Source organism: Haemaphysalis longicornis, unplaced genomic scaffold (assembly GCF_048455015.1).
Source record: "Haemaphysalis longicornis isolate Haplotype H1 unplaced genomic scaffold, Haemaphysalis longicornis Haplotype H1 scaffold_1, whole genome shotgun sequence".
In the NCBI taxonomy this organism is placed as follows: Eukaryota; Metazoa; Arthropoda; class Arachnida; order Ixodida; family Ixodidae; genus Haemaphysalis; species Haemaphysalis longicornis.
Window position 1 is genome coordinate 137,440,007 of NW_027526203.1, and position 25,207 is coordinate 137,465,213.

Sequence of the window (25,207 nt, forward strand, 5' to 3'; positions counted from 1 at the left end):
TGTGTCTCAAATTCATGCGTACTAGTCGTGGTGACCGTCGTAACGATCAGTCGCATGCCAATCGCATGCTGTAGTCGTGCATGTGTAGTTGTGCACGCGGCGGTGTACTGGTTTCGCCTGTTCATTGCAGCCGCCCAGAAGGCAACTACAGTCAAACCCCGCTACAACAAACTCCACTTCAACGAAATTTTCGCTTCAACGAGATATTTCCAATTCCCCGTCAGCTAGCCATAGAAGTCAATGCAACAAAGTCCTCGCCAGAACGAACCATTTGTCAGGCTTGCTTTCGCTTCAACGAAATTTTCGATGATTTGGGCTGGGTTTGAACAATTATTTTACAATAAAATAAATATAGCGCCAGCTATCTAACTTTTTATACATTCAGGATGCTTAGTTTCACCGAAAACATGCGCGGTGCGCCCACACCGCCACCTTTTCTTTCCTCCATGCCACCACCCAAAACAAAACAAAACAAAAAAAAAAAAAAAAAAAACCTCATAGGCGGAAGCCATTGTTTGATGGCGATGTCGACTGGCTGTCTTTACGCGAGGCGCAGGCCCGGTTTACCAAGCTGGAGCTACAGCCAATCCGTATCCGGTTGAAATTGCACGAATGTGCTCCGCTGCTGGCGCGGCGCCGTCATGTATGCGTTGTGAGCAGCTGTCCTTGTCGTTTTCCTTCTACCATTCTTCGTAGCCAAGACCAAAAATGTTTGCGTGTTTGGTCTTGAAGCCAAGTCGTCCTATCTTAGTCGCGAGCGCGCGGTCATGTTAAATGCAAGCGCACACGTCTTGCCGGCCAAGGTCAGTAGCTGCCTTGCCCTGTGAGAGGATAAGATAACAACACTGCTCCTGCCACAAGCGAGAGGGGGGCTTCCGACGGCCTAGCATCTATCTGCAAGTAATCAGCTCGGTGGACACGCCTTGTTGTACAGCAATACATTTTGCGCCTGCATTTCTTCACCCCCCTCCGTAACGCGTTCTTTGCATGCAGTGAAAAAACAGATAACCATTGGTATGTTTGTTATCCGAATAAACATGACGTTATTGCGCGTCGCTCAAAACATTGTATTATGCTGCCAATGATGCGGAAACATACCCGGCTATTTTTCTGGCCTTTCCGTGGTGTGTTGGGGAATTTCGCCTCAACAGATTTTCGCTTCAATGAAATTTTTCGCACGTCCCGTCAATTTCGTTGTAGCGAGATTCGACTGTACGAACAAAACAAAGCGCAACGAGGAGCCAATGCTGCACCACACGTGCAATAGCGCTTGCCTCCAGACCGGACCGCTTGGTCACGTGACCGCTACCAGCGTTGCCAATGGCGTAATCGGGAGAAGCTGGCGCTGAAGTTGCGTTCTCGGCGGCAAAAGTCCCAGGGCAGAACAGTGGGTCGGTCACGTTCCAGGTATAATAAGTATGAGGCACGTGCCAGGGTCGAAGGTATTTCAAGAAAAAAAAGCTTGTGCTATGTTCAAGACCGAATATAATGTGAGGTGCGTTTCGGAGGCACAAATCGCGGGGAAAAAATTCGCATTATATTCTTGGAAATACGGTACCCATCGCTTTAAGAAAATTCTTGCAGGAGATGATTGCTAATACAATAGAATCTTGATGATACGATTCTGGGTTATACAAATTTCGGGATGATACGAATTTCTGAAAAGTCCCGGCAAGATTGCATTGTTTGCAATGGGAAAAATTTCGGCTGTTACGAACGGACCTGCGCGGCCCGGCGGATAATACGAACGAGCCGGCGAGGCGCCCGACTGCCGAACAAGCAAGTGACGGCTCTCTCTCCCCATTTGTCACTCTTTCTCCAGAAACAGCCGGGCTGTTGTTTTCTGCTCGCGAAAACGCGCCCCGCACGCCCCATGCGCGCCGCGAAACCTCTCGCACGCTGCGCGCGCCGCGGCCGGCGGCGGCAACATGGCGGCGGCTTCGGCCGCAAAGTGGCACGGCCGCTTGAGCGACTGCTTCTAGCCGCTCTTTAAGGGGGGACACTGGTCTTAAAACAGCCTCTCTTAATTTTCTAGTGAACTTTGTGAAACTTGTCAGTCTTGCTGCTTTTCTCTCACTGATTTCAGATATGCCATTATTTTCTCAGTAGGTCAATTAGTTCCCAAGATAATTAGCACTAATTAGTCATTTTTAGTCAAGCAATAGACAAAACAGTGTTGGTCATAAAACTGTAATCTTTATATTTTCCAATACTATGAACCCTGGTGAGTGCAATAATCGAAGCAGTTTTTTGATGCATCGCTTGGAACTAATTTTACAGCTCATTAAACTTTGGTAGCACCAGTGGCAAGGAGCCATTTTGAGTGCCCATTTCAAACACCAAAGTTTAACGAGCTGTAAAATTAGTTCCAAGCGATGCATCAAAAAACTGCTTCGATTATTGCACTCACCAGGGTTCATAGTATTGGAAAATATAAAGATTACGGTTTTATGACCAACACTGTTTTGTCTATTGCTTGACTAAAAATGGGTAATTAGTGCTAATTATCTTGGGAACTAATTGACCTACTGAGAAAATAATGGCATATCTGAAATCAGTGGGAGAAAAGCAGCAAGACTGACAAGTTTCACTAAGGTTGCTTGAAAATTAAAAGAAATTGTTTTAAGACCAGTGTCCCCCCTTAAAATGCTGCTCAAGGCAGGCACGAAGTTTCTTGTGCAGTAAAGGAGCTGATAACGTTGGCGAAAACGGTACTATAAAACACCATCCGCGCCGCTAGTGAAAGCACCCATAAAATATCTGCCGGAGTGCTAAGCCTAAACGTCTCGGCCGGAGCCAGCGGGCTGTCTCGAGCGTTTCGCAAGTCGTCAGCGTCCTTTTCTGACCGAGGTAGGAGATACCGCGGGCGCGAAATCGTCAATGCGGCCGTGAAAATACAGCGCGCGCAAAGCCGAGGCGTGCGAATCGCGTGCAAAAACGCACCATGAGGTTCACGCTTGACTGTTGTGGCGTGTAGCGAGCTTGGACACCGGGAGTGAGGAGACAAGCGCGAAGCTAGGCGAAGCGTTACGCGCTCCAGAAAGGACTGCTTTGTGACGTGGGGGTTTAAAAAAAGCAGAAAAAAATCACGGATTTGTTCACGCGAAAGTAAGAAAAGAAATAAACTAAAACTTTTTTCAGCGCTCAATTTTTTGGTCTGTGTTGGTTCATACGAATTTCGGATGATACGAATATTTTTCGCGGTCCCGCGAGATTCGTATCATCCGAGATTATACTGTACGTTGCTTTATTTGGTTATATGTACATCCATGTATCGGCAGAGGGTATCTCAGGGCTCTTTTAAATGTATTTATCTTTGTTAGAAACTTATTTTTCTAACTTAGTGTCTGGGCGCGGCAATGGTGAGAAGAAGAATGCTGGCAGGCCAAGATGGCGCTGGCGTGTATGGACATGTCTGGACATCAATGCTCGGTTTCATTCGCCTGTTGTTGAATGAAGCTGATTAAATTACCACAATTCTTATATTTCGAAGCTCCCACTATCACATTTACACAGTTTTTGCCGACCATGACAGACGTGTACTGATTTTAAAAACGGTGCCTTGCTGATTACTAGACGCAAAACAAACTTGCGATTGCGAGTCTGCCAACACTTTGAAAATCGCGAATTTTACAACTGCCCTCGAAGCGAATAGTCGCACAACTCTAAAAATCAGAAACCTTACCAGAACATGCGCTACACACGTTACACACACGTTTCTGGTATATGAAGGAACTCATGCCGTAACACGAAGGAGCAGGAAGGGGATGAAGAATCACAGCACAGATTCTTCTCCAACGTGCTTACCACTTTCAGTGTGCCGCACGCACACCGCCTACAGCCATTCTTTTCACTCCCAGATGTGCCACCTTGGCACACCTGTGGCACAGTTTTGCCTGAAACTGGCAACACTGGGTGAAACACTGTTTCCTGGATGTTACCAGATCGGGTGCAGCTGCAAGGTGTGTGCCGAATGCACACCGAGATTATTCCGTTGACTTCACGAAACCATACACATGTGCCATTGAATACGGCCAGTGGTGACGGCGGCCATACGTGCGGAGGAAGCCACGGCTCGCACAGTGGGAGACGGAAATCTCAAAGGTGCTGGCAGAACATCTCACAAACATGAACAAGACAGGAAACTGACGCCGCAAGAATTATGAGGCTTCGTATTGGCCCAGCTTGTGACATTTCAGCGAGTGTGAAAATGCGCGACGAGCAGCAAAAGTGACGAGAAAAGGTGTTTACTTGCAGAGGTGAGAAGGGAAAATGCTGTGGCAGTGAGAAAGTGAAATGAGGCACGTCTTCTTCCATTGCACAGCACGAGGTCTGGTGGGCCAGACCAGATATTACAAGGACCTTTACGATGCCCCCTGAACACGTTTGATTTGTTCCGCCCTTGATTGACAGGAGTGAATTAGGAGAAAAGTCTGTAAAAGTTGCAGGCACCAGTAGCATGGCTGACCAAGGTGCAGTTGGTGAACTGCACTAGACATGTTGACTGGGTGAAAATGCTCTGACAAGCATGCAGTCGACTACACAAGCCACCGAATGGACACTCCTCGAAGACGAGGACTGGACGAGCCAGAAGGGTATCCCACAGATCACTGGAAGCTGCTGGCTGGGAAACCATCCTCTGGTGACAGCAAGAACAATCCGGCTCTGCCAGCCGCTGTGATCATGCCCAGCATTGCCACGCCAGCTTGCTTGGTCAAACCCTACCACAACAACCAGCTTCTGCGATTTTGCCATTCAAAAAAGACTTTTTCAGGCCACAATGGCACACTCACTAAGGACAGAAGCCATGTAGCACAAGAGGCCTTGCACACCCTTTTAGCCCATCACAACATATACACATGCGCAGCAGGCACGCGAAAAGCGATTTTTGCCTTCAGACCACATCTGGAGCTCCAAATTGCTTCAAATAATTTCCAACAGTCATCAACAGCTCCACACACAGCCCCAATGCACCAGAAGAGAAACGGCCCGTTCGGAGTTCCCCCAAGTTTTTTCATTCAGCTAACCACAATCAGCTCATTTTTGTGTCTGACTAACATGCATGTTGACTAAATGTGTTGACTAAACCCAAACCACGGCACTTTCACTTCCTCCATTACCGATGCCCTGTTATTCTTTTCTGCTTGTTTTCTGTATCTGTGTGGTTCACTCACGTCAGTGCACTTAGGCACATTCCCACTTGTGACTTGGCGATGGCCGAGCTCTCAGACCAAATTCCTTCATCGCACGACAGCATTGCAAATGGCGGCAAGCCGCCGCAGCGGCCGGCAAGCAACTTCTCGTGCACTTCGGTTCTTTGGTCAGTGGGCTTCAGCGTACACGTACGAATAAACGAACAGCGCGGGACTCATCAGTGCGGAGAAACGTGTTTGAATTGTAAAAGCAAGTAATCTTCGTATATAGCTAGTAGTGGGATGGTTGGCTAACTTTCAGCCTTTTCGTACCTCTCTTGGCGAACAGTAAACACTGAGGAGTTCCAAGGCGCCAGAACTTGTGCACCTGTGAAAAGAAACGAACTTTGCGGACAGGGATGTGAGCGCTGTAGCATGAAAGCAAACGTGTATTTCTTCCTCCAATATGTTGAAGGGAGTTTGTTGTTTGCAGCTCCTACTGCAACCCGCAATGCTTTTGGCACTGTTCATGGTTAGTAGCGAGTGTTTTAGAGTGATTTCTACCTATTCATGTCGTGCTAATGCAACACATATTTGTCTTAGAGTGCAAATGGTGGAAGCACCAAGGAAGTCGTACAGGCCGGATAACAGCTCCAGTAAATGCAGTCGCATCATCACTCGTCACAAGTGTGAGCACCGCCTCATCGCGTGACGTGCCCGAGTCACAAGGGGGAATGTGCTTTTTTAGTGTGCTCCTGCAATAAATACACCTCTCATATTGGCGAGTGGATTTCTTTCGGGAAATTCCAAATCTCTTTCCCCTCTGAACAAAGAATGCATGCCAGCTTTCGACCAGAAAAATGCAGGCGAAATACACGCTGCCTTACACAGCACGCTCACTGCACAGTTTGGACTGTACAAACCACCTGTAACAACTGCCACTACCAGTAACTGTCCTAACTGGGTTGGGCAAGGGAAGGCTGTTTGCAAGCCACGTTGTGGCTTCCACAACCGCATTCCAATCCCGACCCGAAATGCAAAGCCTCCGCATCCCGCCCCTGAGGCTCAGCTTTTCTCTCCGCTGGAGACCTCGGTGGTTGGCGTTGGGGGGAGAGGAGGGGCCTCCCCTGCCGCCCCTCTCGTCCTACCGCTGCCAGGGCCAGGCTGGCAGCGCAAGGGGAGGGGGGCAGCAGGGGGGGAGGAGGGGGAGAGGTCTACTAGCAATCTGCACACAAACGACGGGTCCCCTCAGGCACAATCACCCACGCAACGCGCCGGCAATCTCTGATGGACCAATATGTACCGTCACGTCCACTTGCTACAGTAGAATCTCGATGATACGAATCTCGCGGGACCGCGAAAAATATTCGTATCATCCGAAATTCGTATGAACCAACACAGGCCAAAAAATTGAGCGCTGAAAAAAGTTTTCGTTTATTTCTTTTCTTACTTTCGCGTGAACAAATCCGTGATTTTTTTAGGCTTTTTTTTTTTAAAACCCCACGTCACAAAGCAGTCCTTTCTGGAGCGCGTAACGCTTCGCCTAGCTTCGCGCTTGTCTCCTCACTCCCGGTGTCCAAGCTCGCTACACGCCGCAACAGTCAAGCGTGAACCGCATGGTGCGTTTTTGCACGCGATTCGCACGCCTCGGCTTTGCGCGCCCTGTATTTTCACGGCCGCATTGACAATTTCGCGCCCGCGGTATCTCCTACCTCGGTCAGAAAAAGACGCTGACGACTTGCGAAACGATCGAGACAGCCCGCAGGCTCCGACCGAGATGTTTAGGCTTAGCACTCCGGCAGATATTTTATGGGCGCTTTCACTAGCGGCGTGGATGGTGTTTTATAGTACCGTTTTCGCCAACGCTATCAGCTCCTTTACTGCACAAGAAACTTCGTGTCTGCCTTGAGCGGCATTTTAAAGAGCGGCTAGAAGCAGTCGCTCAAGCGGCCGTGCCACTTCGCGGCCGAAGCCGCCGCCATGTTGCCGCCGCCGGCCGCGGCGCGCGCAGCGTGCGAGAGGTTTCGCGGCGCGCATGCGGCGTGCGGGGCGCGTTTTCGCGAGCAGAAAACAACAGCCCGGCCGTTTCTGGAGAAAGAAGAGTGACAAATGGGGAGGGAGAGCCGTCACTTGCTTGTTCGGCACTCGGGCGCCTCGCCGGCTCGTTCGTATCATCCGCCGGGCCGCGCAGGTCCGTTCGTAACAGCCGAAATTTTTCCCATTGCAAACAATGCAATTTTGCCGGGACTTTTCAGAAATTCGTATCATCCCGAAATTCGTATCACCCAGAATCGTATCATCGAGATTCTACTGTATAACCGATGAGGAGGACAATGACTGTTGCAATAAGCGGATAGCTTTTACCATACGATAACATAAGCACCCAGTATATGATGACCGGTACAGTGGGCCGCAGCCAGTGTTGGCTATCCGTGCTGGTGCACTGGGAGGGGGAGAAATACTCACTGCGTGAGAAGATCTCGATGGGGTTTCCTCCCCAGGGCCAGCCCTTGAACTGCCACGCGGGGCCCTGCACGAACACAGCCACCACGCGCTCCCTGCGCCAGAGACAACAGTGGGCCCTGCTGATCACCGGCACCCACGGCAACGACCATCCCCAGCTGCTGTTCTTCGCACTCACTCCATTCATCCAAAGAATGGAAGTGCACTTAAAGCATGACCAAAGCTGGGAGGAAACTGCTGGATCAGAACTGCCACAAGGCAACAAGCATCGCCACAAACCTGCTTGCACCCTCCCAACGTTGCGCTAGACATGGCCGTGCCCAGGTCACCTGCACAGGCAGGTTACCACTTCCACAGAGACGGTTCACTTCTTTTTTTTTATTGCCTAGTGCTTCATTCACCCTTACCTCATTTAAAAAAAGGTAGGGAGAAAAAGAAATGGAAAAAATCTTCTTGCAGCACAAATCTTGGCTCCTCGGTTCACAATACGCAGAACGTTAGCCCTATTTGTAGCAAAGCTATACAGCTTTGCATCAAAATTGATGGAACCATATCCATAAACAGCTTCAATGTAAAAAAATCCACACCAGTATGCGGCAGATGTGAAAACACGAGCTCGTACATGTCTGTACGCAGGCAAGGCAGGCGTGGCAACAGCAGCAATGCTTCCCCGCTGCACCTCGCAAACAACGTGCACCACCGCCCCGCAGTGGCATGAAATACCAGCATGCTTCCAGAGATGGTGTGGCAGAGCCAATGCTGACACCTCTCCCCCTAGCCTCCACAGCCTGGAACTGACAATCGAGGGTTCCCGCCGGCAGGAGACCCATCGGTCTCCTGCCGGGGAGCCCAGATGGTTGGAGGCGCCCTTCGAAAACTTCCCCACCCGTGAAGCAAACGCACCAGTCTTCGAGGGCCAGTGAGGAGGGGTTGTCGATGACCCGGTAGGACACGGTGGTGCCTCCGTTGCGCCTCCGCTGGATCAGCACCGCGTTCTCCCGCTTGCTGCCTTGGCTCTTCTTCTCCTCTGTGCTCACAAACCTGCAACACAGGGGGCGCAAAATTTGAAACCCGCTCCTCTTTTCCAGGGGTTTTGTCCAGTTTCCAATCACCCTTGTCACACATGCTTCAGTAACTAGCCTGCAGGGCCAATTAACATTTTCCCACAGCAAACATTTCATGATGCCTTACAGCTTCAACTGCCACTCACACATCCTTGATGAAACTGAAACCATAACCGCATTGGAACCGAAAACACAATGTTTCAGCCAAGTTTTCAGGCACGGGGCACCATGGCGGTCGTATCTCACGGCTCAATTTGGACTCTGCGGCACAGGATGGCACTGATAAACTGTTTTGGCGCAATAGGGCCGGTTCAGCGCAGGATGCCGCAAATGGTGTAGCTGTTCCAGCCCTGTGTATACTGGCAGAACTCCTTCCAGCTCGAATGCCATTTGAAGTATCGAAGGCCATTCCACACAATGGTCCTTTCAAACGCTCTTGTAGTTCTATAGAACACTCTTACTAATGCCCCTGTCTCACGGGCACTTTAAAACGCAATTGAGTCGATCCGGATCGAGCTCAATCCGGATCGGGCGCTGCTACACGGCAGTTTCAAACGTGATCGAGCCCGATCCCGCTCGAACTCAGGCCTGGTTTCTCAAGCGCGATTGAGGTTTCCGAGCACAATCAGACGAAAGCGGTGATACTCTCGACCCCGCTGAGTAAAAGCACAGAAGGTGACAACTTCAATTAACGCCACAAATTGTATCAAATAACTTTACCCAAATAAGCGTGCAGTAACATTTATATAGCTCCCTATAACTACGACCGCGCAAAGTTACCAGACGCCAGCCTCGAAGTACATTTTTAGTGCCATCTGTCGTACGCGAGTACAACTGGTGCAACTTCTCGATTGGGATCGAAACGTGCCATGTAGCTGCGGCGGTGCATCGAGCGCACTCGAAAAGTCAATCGCGCTTCGCTTCAATCCGGATTGAAAGTGCCCGTGTGACAGGTGTCTAAAACGAATTCTGATTCAGGCATGAAATGTCTTGGGCAAGACCCATTTTGACTATTTTTGGGACCTAAAATATCAACCTTGAAACACAGCTGAATTGCCTCTGCCCATCAGCCACAGGGATAGTCCTACTATCAAGGTTCTAAAAATGAGGCTCAATTCTGTGCATCTTGCCACGCCCATCTCCAATGCCTGAAGTCCTGAATTCTGTCAATTTTTATTTTTTTCCCGTAGTGACGATGCTGGTTTTCTAGAATAACAGTGGTAGTAAGCACGCAACTGCAATAATAAAAGCACTAGAATACAATATCAATAAAAACAGTGACAGATAAGTGCAACAGGAGCACTAACGCTAATTTACCTCGACAAGTAGCTAATCCTGATAGCTGAGAGATGGAAGTTGCCTTCAAACCACCAGCTGAGCTAAATTCCAACTTATTTATACAGTTAAGCCTCGCTACAATGAGACAGGCTATAATGAAATAATGGATATAAAGAAAACATTGTAATTCCCCTTCCAAGTCCCCATAGAAACAGGTACATTTAAAACCTCATTTTAAGATGTAAAATTTGCCCGTTACGAGAAATGACTAACAAATTTCATTAGGAAATAAAATTTTGAGTCAATTTCACCAGTGCGCAATACGGATTTGCAGTTCAAAACTCCCGCCATGCATCCTTCAGCAACACCCATGCTCAAGGCTGGAAGGCGCACTCGCGTCCGCTGTGCCCGAGAAGCCATTCCTCTCGCTGAACATGGCACGCAGCCCCCGCGTGTGGCACGCACGGCCGTGGCGCGGGAGCCGCGTTGTTGAAGTTGTGGGTGTGCATGTTTCTTTTGGAGTGCATCAGCCTTATCTGTTGTCATACTGCGCGCAATTCGAGCTGCATGCATACGCCAGGCGGGAAGCGAAAGAACGTAAGACCAGGAGGCGGCTATGACGAAAGCTGTCGCACCCTGTACAAAGCTCTCAGAGCCATCGTTCACACCAGAAAGATGCAGCAACGTCCAATTGTGGACTTCACTGCAGCAAAGTCTGTTTGAAATACGAGTTACTTATTTTGAATTGCAATAAAGTAGGTGCGTGACTTTCCCTTTTTATCTCCGGAATGCACTTGCTTGGTTGTGTACCGCCATGCGGTGAGACCCAATTTCGCCCGCTATTTGTTTTGGGTTGCACAATATTTGCAGTAAATGCCCACTACAGCTATAACGAAATACAGGTGCTAACGTGCAAACCACGGCAGCCCCTCAATTTTGTTATAACGAGGTTTAACTGTACTAATGCGTATTGCCGAGTTTGCAATAGGCCTTCAAACATTTATTACAGACCTCATTACTCGGCTTAACATTTTTACTGTAAAAGTTACCAATGCACGCTTAAGACATTACAAACTTCACTTTCCGCAGCGGCAATGGCACGGCATTAGAAAACATTCCCGTTGACCTGAAACTACTCAAATGGAATCATCGCTCCGAGAGCAAAAGTCATTATTTACACAGGACTGCTCCTGTCTCTCCGTATTGCCGCCTAGAAATGCCGAAATGGCCAAATGATTTTCTCTTTTTTTTGCCCCGGCCCGTCATGACTGCACAGCCCTGCATCAACGCCCGAGTGCCACTGAGAAAGGACAGCACCCAGCGGCTCACCTGAGGTCCTGCAGGATGTCCTTGGCATTGTACATGGTGATGAGCGAGGTGGTGGCTGCTGGGATGATGATGATGGGTGTCCGCGACACTGCAAGGAGGGAAGGGTCAGCTGCACACTTCCGCCACTGCTAGGCCGCCCGACCGGCTGCTCCAAAAGCGGGCTTCCCCCGGCAATGGCACTACGCAGTTCACATACTAGCTTTTCTGGTTAGCCTTAAATTCCAGAGACCATCGAGTTTCTAAAGTTCTCAAGAAAAGCACAGCGCACACACATCCAGGATTTTGCAACCCCCATCGGGAAAACGATAGGCTCATTGTGCCTGCTCGCCACCTTGTGGATGTACAGTACCACTTCAGGCCTCATGGTGCTCTTTTGCCTTTCTTTCTCCCTCACCCTGTCCTAACCCTATTCTGTTCCTGAATAAATTTCTGAGGGCAAGAAAAAAAATACCTTTTGTTTTTTTTTCCTTCGGAATTTTGGGTCTTGAATTTGTAAAAAAAATCATGTTTCCATGCTTGATCAGTAGCACTAATTTCAGTGCCGTGCTAAAATTTTTCTGGTAAAAAATTTAGAAAAAGGGCTCTGTCTGGCCCTGAGGTGCCTATCCAGGAATAATCACAATGAATTTTATAGTGCCAGCATACTTGGCTAATTCTCCAGGACTGGAATAAGAAACCCATATAAAACATCTTGATATACAGTGTAGACCATTCATAAACGTAACTGCTTATGGAGCAGGACCGGTTATAACGTGGGTTTTTCTGACCACCGGTTCGCCTCCCAAAGAACTCAATGCAGAAGCATACCGCTGAACACGCGGTTGCCCAGAGCACAACACCATTTATAGTGTGGTTTTTTGGTGGAACCGCTGATCCGACTGGCACTGCTTCGGCATCATTTTAAGGTTGCGAGAAAGAAAACAAGAAAACAGAATCAGCCATCAGACACAGTGCACGCTTCCTGCTCTCCTCTAATTTGAATACAAACGAAACAAAATAGGCACCTTTAGTTCGCATGTACCGTCTGTTCTCCTGTGATAACCACAACTGCCCTTGCTTGAAGCACCTCGGAAGATAGCAAGCCCCCCCCCGCACACGTGGTAAGTTGTTTCTGTTAGAGCGATCTGCAGATAAGCAACCATCCTTTCTCTTTTCAAACATCTGGGGATCAAGAGCTGCAACCCTGGAGGTTTCTACTACCTCTACGTTGTGCTGCAACTACCTCCAGCATCGCAAATGCAAGGTGGGGAAAAAAAAAAAAAAAATTCCGCTTGTCTTTTTATCACGTTGTCCTGCGGCATCCGTTACTAGACACAAAGAAACGCAGCCGTGTTCTCTCAAAACACAAACGCAGAGAAAGTTAATGCGCGACCGTGGTTTGTAAGACCGTGCCGCAGAGACTGAGGGGGAAAAAAATGACGAAATAAAAGACCGCGCTTCTGCTTTTAAGAGGCCTTCATTTGAGTGATGATAAACAAAGAACGATTGAAAGGTAGGTTGTGATGTTGTTGGATTCATGTATGTTTTGTACTGCTTATAGTGGCCCTGCTTATGCAATACTGCGTATAGTGCAGATTTTCGCAGCTCCCACGGCATACATTATAAGTCGTCTACATAGCGGTCTACATAATAGGTCTGCTTTCACAACCTGAGAACTAACCTGCACAGCTCAATGAAACTTGCATACCTGCCAGGTTTGCCGGGATGGCATTAGGGAGATCTTACCGGGGGCGGGAGAGGAGGGAGGCGGGGGGGTAGTAGCAACAACAGAATGGGTAACTTTCCACACATTTTTTTTATTTACTTACAAGATAGCAGGAAATGAACTGTTTCTTTGCCCAAACTACCAACAAGCTACACCACTTAAATGTTCGACGTTGCTAACGCCGCCCTTTTCAGAAAGTCCTGGAACTAGTACTGCAAGCGCAATACAAAACAGCAGGAAGTGAACTGTTTTGTTGTTTCGTCTAAACTAACAACAAGCTACACCACTGGAGACTTGCTAAATCTTCAGAACGGCCGTGCTCGTGCGTAAATGAAAGTGGCGGTGGCGCTGCGTTTCTATAAACAGTAAACTAACAATGGGACGAACAGGTTCACCGTCTGCGCATGGGCGACTACGCTTTTTAAGCACTTCACTGATAATGATGCGAACTGGTGTCGGGTTGGATTGTAAGGTATACCTCCGGCGCATTGTGGCCATACTGGGAAAAGGATTAAGCCGAAGACGGGTGCGTTTCGCGAGATTTTTGTTTCGGTCGTACAATCGTACAAAACCATGAAAATTCAGGAGTCTCCTGGAAAATTCGGGAAACCTGGCAGGTATGAACTTGCCACTTTTCCTGATGTTTATGCTATAAGGCTACCCTGAAAATTTCATTCAGATCTCTCACGAAACAATAAACTTGGCGTTCAAGGGTTGCCTTCGACCTTAATTCGCAAACTATCAAGCCCATGAATAAAAAGGCATTTACAGTATACCGGAACGGGAACAGGTTGCCTCAAAGTATTGTTTCCGTCATGCCAGGCGACGTATTTTCACCCTCTCTGTAATCTTTTGCAATGCATCTTTTCCGTGACATTAAGCCCTCACAAATAGTGCACCCTTCGCTGGTGAAAATAATTGCCCCTTACTTCCCACGTGTAACACTGCGTCGATAACAGACCGCCAGTGACACCACCGCTCGCTGGCGGGGTGGTGCACCCCAGTAGCTGCTCACCTCTTCTGGGCACCGGCCGGGACGCCGGTGGTGCCATGACGGTGGCCGGCTGAGCGGCGGCTGGCTGTGGAGCAGGGTTGGGCCGCTTGGGCTGGCTGCCCTCGGTCACCGACTTGAGGTTCATGCCGTGGTACGTGCCCATGGTGTCGATCTTGAAGCCCTCGGTCTCTGCACAGGGGAGAAGAGCGTCACTGAACAAGCTCCACCAGAGGAGGCACGCCACAAGGGCACAGTGCTGGGACCCATCTCCCCTGGCACTCTGCAGCACAGAGCAGGATGCACGCAAAACTGCCGCCAAAATCCACACCCTGGCCCCCTGCTCGGAACACTGGCCTCTCCAAGCCAAGCTCCTCCCACATTACGCCCTCATCTCTAAGCCACAAGCAAACAGAGGGGCCTAAACATTATACTTGCAAAGCACTAATGGCCACCAGCAGAAGCTGACCAAGCACCACCATCGAAAGCAGCACCCACATTGGCCTAGTCGGTCGTGGATGAAGTGCTGTGGGAAGCAGTCCACATTTGCCTTTTTGCATCCTTTTTTTCTGCAGACTAGGGCGCCAAAACAGGCTCGCCAATATGGGTAGAACACAGCCTATTAGCTCAGACAATTCCAAAACCACAAAAAAGTGTATCCCACCCCACACTACCATTTGAGACATCTCAGTGGCAATCGTGAAACACGACTTATTTCATTAATCTGGGACTCATATCTGCATCCCCCCCCAAGAGGCGCAAGACAGGCCAAAGACCCTTCTCTGAGCACAGTACCACAACAAACCAGACACCTGACACATACACTGCCCGTCCCACTCACGCCCTGGCTGTCGTCAGCTCCAGCTCTGCAACCACCAACCCTCCTCCACACGTGGCTTCCTCCAACTGCGTGGCCTGTTACTGCATAGGCCACATCTTGCGCCATTAGCGCTCAAGACCCTGGCCTCAATCCCCCCAAATCCAAATTCGAGGGAAACGACGCCGCTGCCCACGATCTCACACTCCAGGCGCTTTCGTCAACAAAAGAGAAACGCTCCACACTGTCCAGTCGCGATACACTGAAACCCAGTATCACCATTGCCAACTCCAACTTCAACACCTATGCTCAATAAATGCTTCTCAATCAATAAAAACAAAACAGGGACACGTAGATGTGAAATACAGGTATGTGCACATTTCTGGTGCAAGCGTGCTTTAAAAAATTGCATGCCTGCATCCGATACACCAGGAAGTATAACAGAAATACTGGCAGTACTCAGCACAAACTGCAACTGCAACCACCCTTAACATGGCAGTTTGGTGAATCCGTGTGGCACAAGTCTTAACCTGCTGCAGCTGCAACCAGAGGAGAGTGGGAGTGCCAGAAGCCAACCTGGCTCTGCGAGGTGCATTACGAAAGACTCAGAAAAACAGAGGGAGCCAAAGTCTCCAGTCATGGAGAAAAAATGCCTTTGCTTAATTTTATCTACTTGAACAACCTACCAAGAACATAAATTTGAAATAGTACTTTCACAATTCACTGCTTATAGAATTTAGGAGACGCCTTTGAAATGCTTGTTTTGGGCCATGCGATACCATTGGTCGGCAGCACTAGCAGTGACGTCATGTTAGCAACATGTGCGAGTGAAACGATCTTTGTGAATATTTTGTAAAGCTGCACGCCCAACATTTCAAAAATAATGCATCCTTTAGTGGTTGCCATAAACAGTTCTCCATCCCCGAGACCAGCAGCGCCACCCTTCAGAAGTAAAAAAGCCATTGTAGCAGAACTCTGACCAACTGGCTGTTTGTACACTGTTCCCCTTCGGAAGTTCAAGTTCTTTTGCCGAATTCTTTTCTGAATGTTACTTTTGTCGTGTCTGCGGACATAGAGCCAATCAAGAAAAAAAGGGGGAGTTACCCCGCCTGTGATTTCAACTTGCAGCCACCGGGCCGGATACCTTGCAGTTACCGGACCGGATACCTTGCCCACTCAACCACAGACGGAAAGAGCGTGCACGGCTGAAAAATGTGGCCTAAAAACCGCTGGTCCGTTTTGTTTCCATAAGCTATTTACCCAGAGCCTTGCCCGCAAACTTAGTGTTGAGCACTTATGCAGTAAGCCATAGGCGAGCATGCCAAATAGATGAAACAACATTTGCAGCATTGCTTATTGCAGGAAAGCAATTGAACTGCATGATGGCGGGGCTCGGTGACACGCTGCATAACTGCTTCTCGCTCGTTATTTTTGTGCTTGGTGAGTAAAAGACGAGTTGGCTTTAATTTTTGACTACTTGAACTTCCTTCGACACATGCTGAAGCAGTAAATTCCCACTTTAAGCTTTTAGACTTATCTCGTCAGGTCAGGCAGTTCACGTTTGCGTCACTCACATTACAGGCTACACGAGCAGACATTGGCTAGCTTTGGCAAGAATAGCGACAAGAACGACAGTTTAGGCTAGTATAAAACAGCGTAAACAATTTACAAATACCCAATTTGCGTCAAACAATGGTTACAGCGCCACTAGCCCTATGTTGTGCCATGGCCAGTCTGGACCTGCGCTGGGTGCCGCTCGCTGCATCCAGAGCAGCCGTAGTTGTGCGGACAAGGGGGCGCTCTGACTGGCTTAACATGACATCACTTCAACACTTGAGTAGGAAAGCCTCGGTGAAACCGTTAACTGCATTTTTTTTACCCATTTGGTGATATCGTGCAACGAAACAGCTATACACGGTTTGTATGTCAAGGGTCTACAGTTCTAAATACCCACACACCACAAAATTTTTTTTTTTTCAAACTCTCTTTATGGCTCCTTTAACACTTTCCTGCCCGCAGGAAAAGCAGTGATTTTGGTTGGTCTAGCAAACAATTTTTATCCCTGTGGAAAAAAATATGCAACATTCAAGTGTATGGTATTGAATTGTAGAACAGTAAATTTCTTTTGCACTCATAATTGTTTCAAACAGGAGTTTTCATTTGAAAAAAAAAAAAAAAGAAGAAGAAAAAAAAGGTGTACAGAAAGTCTTGGGACAACCACAAAAAAATAAGCAAAAACTTCATTATTGCTCCACACAGAAAAAAAAAACAAAAAAATTAGGATACCTCGTGGGGACCGCCCAATGTTACCGGCAAACGTCTGTCAAGCCAAGCATAACTTATGTAGATTGGCCAATCTTGGCCAAAAAAAAAAAAAGAACTGCAGCGTTCACCATAACTGTGGCAACAGTTGCTCGGAACGAGAAAGACACATAACAGCGTATGCCCCTCCAAGGTGATGTCCAATGATTAACACTTCCAAAAAAATAAAACAAGCTCCCACTTGCAGCAACAATTAAGGAGTAAAGGTTGTGGCGGCAGCGAAGAAGCAGCAAATTGGCTGCAATGGAGGACTTAAAACCTTCGTGATGGTCGTGAAGGTTGCACACAGCTTCGCTGCTTTCGAGTCTTACGCGTTAGTGTGAGCGTCCTTCATTTTTTGCGAGTTCAATTATAACTGGGTTTGACTGTACTTGATTCAAATTCAAATATTTCAGTACCCACACAGCCTCAGTAAGCCGTACTCATGAAACGTGCCAAGCCATCAAAAAGATCATTGAACTCCTCTCTCCCTTTCAGCGGCTGCACGTGTCCTGCCAGGGGGGCAAGTGCCACGCCGGCAAAGAGGGAGAGAGGGCACCAAGGTACGTTCGCTCCCCACTCCCTCCCACTGACCGCTCTTCATGCCTGGCCAGTTGGTCTCGTACTGGGGGGTCCACGTTGCTGTCGGCCACTCCTGCGTCTTGCATGCTCTCGACTATTCTCAGAGGTGCAGTTTGGCGGAGCTAGGTCGCCGTAAGAACCGTCACCCCGCAGGGGTTCGGCTAGCACATCTGCATGCCCACCATTTGTTCCAAACAAAGCCATGCAGGAAATGGAACAACAACTAGGCAGCGCCACCCACAGAAAGGTGCCCCTTCCCACAAGTCTAGGCAATTTTCCCAACCTAGCTCGCCTATCCACCCCCATGGCCGGCAGCTCGCATACATTGGTGTGCAAAAAACTGACTGGCCAGACGCAGTTTTTAGCAAACATGGTGCCAGCCAGGGAGTAGGCAGCAGCAGCTGGTGGGCAGAGAAGTGCACTCACCCTCCTTGCCCCGAAACCGCTCCTGGTCGTATCTGTTGTACACTGACGGCTGGGGGATGGCCCGGACCGGGGTGGCCTGCGAGGAGCATTACCAGCACGCTGCAATCACTCGCGATGGGCCCCGAAGCTGAGGCGACCTTCAGCTGTGCCTCACAAGCCCGCACACAATCTTCGCCCCTTCCCCCTGCTTCAGCACAACCATGCCCTCGCAGCAAGAGGGACAACCTACCATTTCATCATTTCCTGAAACAAATTAAACAAATAAAAGGAGAAATACAGCTACTGTGAAGCTGAGGAGTGACTATGCCAATCGTATAAAGACACATGCACCCAAATTCCTCGAATTTATACTGGCAAAAACAGTCTACGCTCATTACAGAGGATCCGGCAACAACGGACATCCACTAAACAGACCATTCCCGTCGGTTTCTTTGGTCCCCATGCATTTTAAGTGGAATATACTCCGCTCATAATGGACCCAGCTATACAGCAGGCTATCGGCTACAGCAGACTAAATTTCGGGCAAAAATTGTTTCAAAGCGTACTATCGCGGGCCAGCACCCGATGTGCCTTTTCTTTGTTTATTTTGGTAAAGAGAAAACTACGACGTCTAGCAACATTGACTGCATAGAACGGGTCGTTGGTGCAGCCAAGCCAAGCCAGTGCAGGGGGACCTTTTTATTATTTTTTTTGTTATTGTTGTGCGACCAGCAGCAGGGTAGTTGATTCCACTGTTGGATAAACTAAGCATAATTAACGCTGTCGAACATGGCGAAAAACAGGCCAACATCCCCACAAGTACGGGACTGTCTAAGCAGGCGGTCTGCTTGACCATCAACAACAAGGACGCTGCCGAAAAACGCGATCTGGTGAGATTGAAGAACAGCGCTTTCGAATATGCTAAGTGGCGTACACAAAGGTCAAGTCCGCACCACACCTTTTTATGTATTAAAGAACTCGGGTTTAGTGAAGTTTGGCATTTATTATGTATTTCCACGCAGGCCTCGTTACCGTTCCATTCGATAGAAAAGGTAAATGCTCAAGCAGGGGTATGGTCCCCATCCATTGTGCGCAACCTGCCGCTGACCGTGCGGAGTCCAACTGGTCTAATTTTGGATTTCACAGCTGTCCTTCATCAGACTATTTCATATCAGCTGTTTTACTGACCAGACTATGATAATTAAACATGCGGAAGCTGCCTTGGGGAAACTTCAGGCAGCGATCCGAATTGTTTCACGAACGGTTTCAGGTAAACATTATAATTAAAAATGTGGAAGCTGTCTTGGGGAAACTTTAGGCAGCAATCCGAATTGTTTCACGAACGGTTTCGGGTAAACCTGTCACGCCACGAAGGCTTTGAAAAGAGCCTGGCTAATTCTGCTGGCCACGATTGATTTTTAAAGCAAAGCTGATGACGATGATGATAATCGTGGCCGACATGTAGCCAAATTAAAATGCTTCCCTGCAAAGCTTGGTGACAGCTCCGTTACACCCCCTTCACTAAACATTGATGAGCAGCAGTGGCAGGAGGTGATGCATGCGCGCAACAGCACAACAGAAATAAGCCTAATGTCATGTTGTGAGGTGAACATTGACAGCCATTGCCCACAGGCCAACGTAGGACAAGAATGGCGTTGCTCTGAGTTAGGCCTAACTTCACATTTTGGGGTTTAACACCTCAAACCAGCACCCACTCAAGAAAGTGCTCACTGAACACAAGCAGCAGGTACTGATTCGCACCGTACACCCCAAACCCAAACGTAAGCCCAAAGAGTGCACACTTGCACTTGCCAATCCAATCCCACACTTGCAGTGTGGGATTGGCCAACCGACGAATCCATCCCAAAAAAGCTTCGCGTTCAACCATTGCCGTCGTTAGATGAAAGGATACAAGATTTTTTTTTATAGCTGGTTAGTTATTGCTCCAGGTTACATTGTTGCTTTATTTGCACAGCTTAGCGCGAGTCCCTACGCACTCGACCACCACATGTGGTAGGCCTTTTCCAAATTCCGGTGCTAAGCTTCGAAAACAGCAAACAGCGTTACGCGATCCTTTTCCCCTGTGTGAATGCTGTGCAGAGATGCTGCAGACGTGCAAAAAGAACACATTTTCTGTAGCATGTATATGCAATACTTCTCAAAGTTCCCACTTTACGCTCATATACCTCCTCCCCCCTCCACCTTTCGGGTACTGCATAACTTTGAATACAGCGGACATTTTTTTTACGGAGTAGGAGGGTCCGTTGTAACGGGCATAGACTGTAATACAGGATACTTTCAATAAAACGAGAGTTACAGCCGTTTCCTGCAACCGCACTCTTCCCCTGGATGGCTGACCTAACCAATCACGACCAGCAGGTGTGCCGATTTCATTGCGATTTTTTCCCGTGATGCGTACCTTAGAGCCACTTACATGATCCCCTGCCCACACAGCCCAACAGACAGGGTCAGCTCTGCTGCAGAAAAATGAATCACAGGGCATGCCGTTGCTCTTTATTAAGAAGCTCACCTCACAGTGGCCGAGAAGGAAGTTGGCAAAGGTGTGGCAGCAATGCCCAACTGGTGGTCTCAACCGATATCCTATGGGCATTTCAAACCTACCAATTCATTGTTCCCAGACTGCACTTGTCTCACCACGACAGCAGCTTCTCAAACGCACTTAGAGCTAACGAAGCAGAAAGACATCCAGACACATATACATGAGACACACATGCACAGAAAGCAAAAACCACATTTTTTTTTTTTTTTTTTGACGAAAGTTCAGGGAATCTCTGAAAAATGCCCAGAACAGCAGCACTACATAACCCCAAGACTGTTCTCACTCCAAACACTTGGAATGCAGTTAGCAGCCAGTTCTTGGCACTCAACAACTCACAAGCCTTCCAGCCTCGAGAAAAATGATTACACAAAGTTTGTTACATTTTGCCAAAACAAGAGTTTCTTCAAATAGCTTCCCAAGACAAGTAATTTGCAAGAAGCACCTACTTCCAACGATCGCTACTGATCTCATTCAAAACTCACAAGTCTCCGTTATTTTACACATCACACCCTCCCCCGGGTGCTAGCAATGCTGTAGTCCCAGGGGGGCGCAACGCGAGAAGGAACAGCAGAAGTGAGCAAGTTACCCTGGGCGCCTGTACAGGGTCCGGCACGGGCTGCTTGGTGGTGACCCCTTCCTCCCGCATTTTGATCGACTGCAGGATCGGGAAGATGGACTTGGCAAAGTTCTGCACCAGGGGGAGGAGGAGGGGGCGGGTAAAGCAGACGCACTCAGTAACAGCGCCAATTTTATCGCAAGGAATAACCGAGGTATCAAAGGAAACACACGCCACTTTCCGGCAATTTTTCTCTACGACGTCACAGACTCTTTTCTGCAATTGGTGGCCACCGACCTAAACCACCGCCAAGAAACACGTCTGGAGCCGCTAGTTCTGTTTGACTGTTATCACTTAATTACCGACGTGCAGTTAATACACCATGATGCCACCATGTTTTTAGTCCGGGCCCATATTCTCGCCATTATTACATCGATGCGGCCCGAAATTTACAAGCTTTTCCATGATTCTTGCATTTTTTTCAGTTAAAAAACAGCTTTCGTGGCTGGAATATGGGTGAGTGAGCTACCCAAGGCTAGTGCTTTCAAAGTGAACAAAGCTGCATTTCAAGTTGTAAGCGAGCTTCAGGAGACATAAAAAATAAGCAGTGATCTCAGAAAATGAGAGGAGTTCAAACGCTAGATACTGCAAATCTATAAAGAAAGAGCGTGGCTGCTATTCAACCGGACCCACTTCCCACTTTAAACATTTGCAGTATGCCATGTAGGATATTTTACAAAATGTACAAACAATCAAGAGACTAAACATGGCTCTGCTCCACAAGGAAGAGTTTTATTTTACAAACTTCACCATAATGCTGTACGGCGCAAATGCAACAACAGCCGAAGAGCACCAATACAGCGGTGCGGTCACTGCGAGTGTCAATGTCATGCCCAAAGGACTGGCGGCTGAAGAGCGGCTGTAGCTCTGTCTTTTGGTGACAGCCCTCGGAGTGACCCACCTTGGCAGCGCTCTGGAGCACGGTGGAGCGCGTACGCCACTGGCGCTCGCGGCTGACGATGTCGCGGGTGACGTCGACGTCGTACTCCAGGATGCCCTGCATGTCGGCCAGGCCGAGGTCATCGTCGCCCTTGATGGTGGCCCGCTTCTTGGCCAGCCGCTTGGCTTTGATGGCAGCGATCTTCTCCACCGACATGGCCTCCGACAAGGATCTGAAGTGGGAACTTAAATTTTTACTACTGCTGCTGCTGGAAGTGAACCTCTGCAGCCAAACCTCTGCAGCTCTGTCTCAGTGTCCATAGGGGCACTGAAGTGAAACATTTTTCGATCACTTGTGGAGTCCCTAAGGCCTGTTGGAACCACTTTTGGCACGATTACACAAATTTATTCAGTAGAAATATCAATTGAAAACTGCTGTCATCTTCTCTGCATCCTCCTTGCCCATTTCCAATGACGTTTTATATGACGCTTACACTCACAGGCTTGGCTAGACTGTGCCTACTGCACGTGCCTACCGCACTGTGCCTAATGTTGTTTCCCAGAACCGAAACTGGGAATGGTTTGAACAACTCTCCAAAATTACACAACCACCACATTCCGGCACATGTGCTCGTTGAAACTAGCACTAAAGTATTTCCTAATGAAACAAATAACATTGACACGCATGCAAGTGTGTATGCATGAACTTTGAAATCTTGGACATTGTCCAATCACATCGCAAGACAAATACATGTCACTGCTGTAGTTCTTTCGGACGCTGCAAATGTCACGTGGTATTTTTCTTTCATGCTTTATAAATGAAATGCTGCTACAGTAACTGGATAAGCGATAAAGAGTGTTTATTTGAGCCAGTCCATGCAACGGAAACGCAAACAGAAGCTGGAGAAATTTCCTTCACTACAAGACAACTCCTCGCGTGAGCAACACTGCCGGCAAACTAAGTGGGAGATTGCAAAACGTGCAAGGGACAAATACTTACGAGCGCCTACCCAAAGGACGCAAAGGTCAAGAAGACAACATGCAAACACAAAGAAGAAGGTGAAGCTCAATCCGTGCAGTGACAAGCACTAATGTCCCCGTCACCCTCAGCAGACGGCCCCACGCATTACAGTGAAGCACTCTCGGGCGATTATTACCCCATTCATTGCATTAAGCCTCGTTAGCAGGTTATCCGTCTGAATGCACAAATAACTTTCACCTCCCCCCCCCTGTAGCCAGACAAGTTTTCCCTTTAGCACGAAACGTCGTTACCCAACTATCTTCACTACTTTCTGTGCCAGGTTAACATTACAGGCCTTAGTTTAGTAAGAATTTAACTCTTTCGTTACCGCAGGAAAATTGACCGATTTTTCAGGGGCCCAAGAAAACATTTTTTTTCTGCTACAAAAATTGGTTAGGCACTCATTACAGGAACACAAAATGCAGACAATTTAACGGCCTTTCTAATAACACCAGTTTTTTAAATGCTTTCATACATCATAGTTGCGAAAAAAAAATATCAAAATCAAAATTTTTGTCAAAATGTTGAATAAAATGATAAAAAAGGAGTTGTGTATAACAAACCACCGGTAGTAAAAAAAAATAGAATATACATTTTGTAAGGAAACATTTCAAAAATACGCCCTAGAAAAAATGATGTGCGCGGAAAAATTTTTCAGATATAAATAAAATGTTAGCATGCGCGATGCTTGTGTCATGCGGTGAAGCTCTACCTCCAATTCAAAATGTGCAATTTCGGGTGGTTCCATGGAAGAAATCTGGCGGTTTCACATTATCATAGGCATCAATTTCCCCTTACATAACGTAAAATCATCTTGTCAATGACCGACTTTGCATTTACAGCCAGCACAATATTTGGGACAAGCACGCGATGCGGAAAAAACCATGCATGAAGTTGAAAACGGAACTCCATGGTTGATGCTTGTTGACGTTCACGGTCAGCTCTCTCTCAAAACATAAAGTTGAGCGTTATTATCATCTTCCGACTCGCAATTGTAGCCTTGCTTGCAGGAATGAGGTGCGATGCGCTAGAATCGTGCCCTGCTTTGGCCGAGTAGCTGTTGCACGATAAAAAAGATCAGCACAACAAGCCTCCTCCATTGCAGCGCCACCTAACATTTTTGAAATGAAACAGTACAAAAACTTATCGGAGACTCCGTCCGAATAGACAGTTCATCTAAGCAGCAACACTAGACCCCCAGAAAACTGAAAGGCGAACAGCTGGCAGTGTGTAAGGCTGGTTTGAAGCGCTGTCCTCGTCAGAACAGATATCTGGCAACTGGGTGTGATCTTTTGACTTGCATCTGAAGTTCCTATCGCAGAAATCGGGTTAGGGTTCAGTAAAATCAGGAGCGGCATGCTTTGTTCGAGGATCAGTCGCGGACGCTCCAGGCGCCATGGCAGGTAGCCTTGAAGTTGGGTAACTGCGTAGTAGCGCTAAATATGAATTTCGCGATGCAGAAACGAAACCAAAACTGTTGTAAACTGTTCGGAATGGTCCTGGGGTAAGTAGAACTACCACACAACTACCACACAACTTAAAACAACGTGTGCAAAGGCAATAAAACTGCCTAAAATCATAAAGTAGCTTTGCAAATGGGCACTGCTTGACATTTTCAGCCGATTTCTGGGGCTATTACCGTCTGAGTGCAAACCTGACGATTGAAAATCGTTTGCTGGTTCACCATTCACGCCCTGATAGCAAAAAACAAACGCTGATGCAGAATAATTACGAGTGGCACACATTCTTCGTTGGTAGCAGTGACGCGCGTTGACCACGCCTCTTTTCCACACCCAGGTGATTCAAACGCCTGTCAAAAATCATGTTTTTGTTGCAAAAATGAAAACAAAACTGATTTTGAAAGGCCATTTTCTGATCTAACTACAAAGAGCTTCACTTGTTCGAGCAACGCCTGGAACGCTATGAAAAGGCGCTCCCAAAGTATCAATCAAATTGAACGATTTTGAATAGGCGCGGTAACAAAGAGTGTGTTGACTACAGTGGAATCTCGATGATCCGAATTTCGGGATGGTACGAATTTCTGAAATTGCATTGTTTGCAATG

At 48.0% G+C, this 25,207-nt stretch overlaps 2 protein-coding genes across 3 annotated transcripts in view; both read right to left on the bottom strand.

The window, feature by feature from the left end:
* LOC144136852 (uncharacterized) overlaps positions 1–25,207 on the bottom strand; it is a 361,595-nt gene that overhangs the window by 258,395 nt on the left and 77,993 nt on the right. The window lies entirely within an intron of this gene.
* Positions 1–25,207, bottom strand: part of LOC144180866 (parafibromin-like) — a 44,343-nt gene that overhangs the window by 9,241 nt on the left and 9,895 nt on the right. For both annotated transcript variants that reach the window (XM_077669424.1, XM_077709025.1), the window contains 7 exons: positions 22,145–22,355; positions 21,214–21,315; positions 18,089–18,164; positions 13,987–14,154; positions 11,267–11,354; positions 8,499–8,636; positions 7,599–7,690 (listed from right to left, as the gene is read on the bottom strand). In XM_077669424.1, the coding sequence (XP_077525550.1) occupies positions 7,599–7,690; positions 8,499–8,636; positions 11,267–11,354; positions 13,987–14,154; positions 18,089–18,164; positions 21,214–21,315; positions 22,145–22,355 (875 nt within the window). The remainder of the gene's footprint in view (positions 1–7,598; positions 7,691–8,498; positions 8,637–11,266; positions 11,355–13,986; positions 14,155–18,088; positions 18,165–21,213; positions 21,316–22,144; positions 22,356–25,207) is intronic.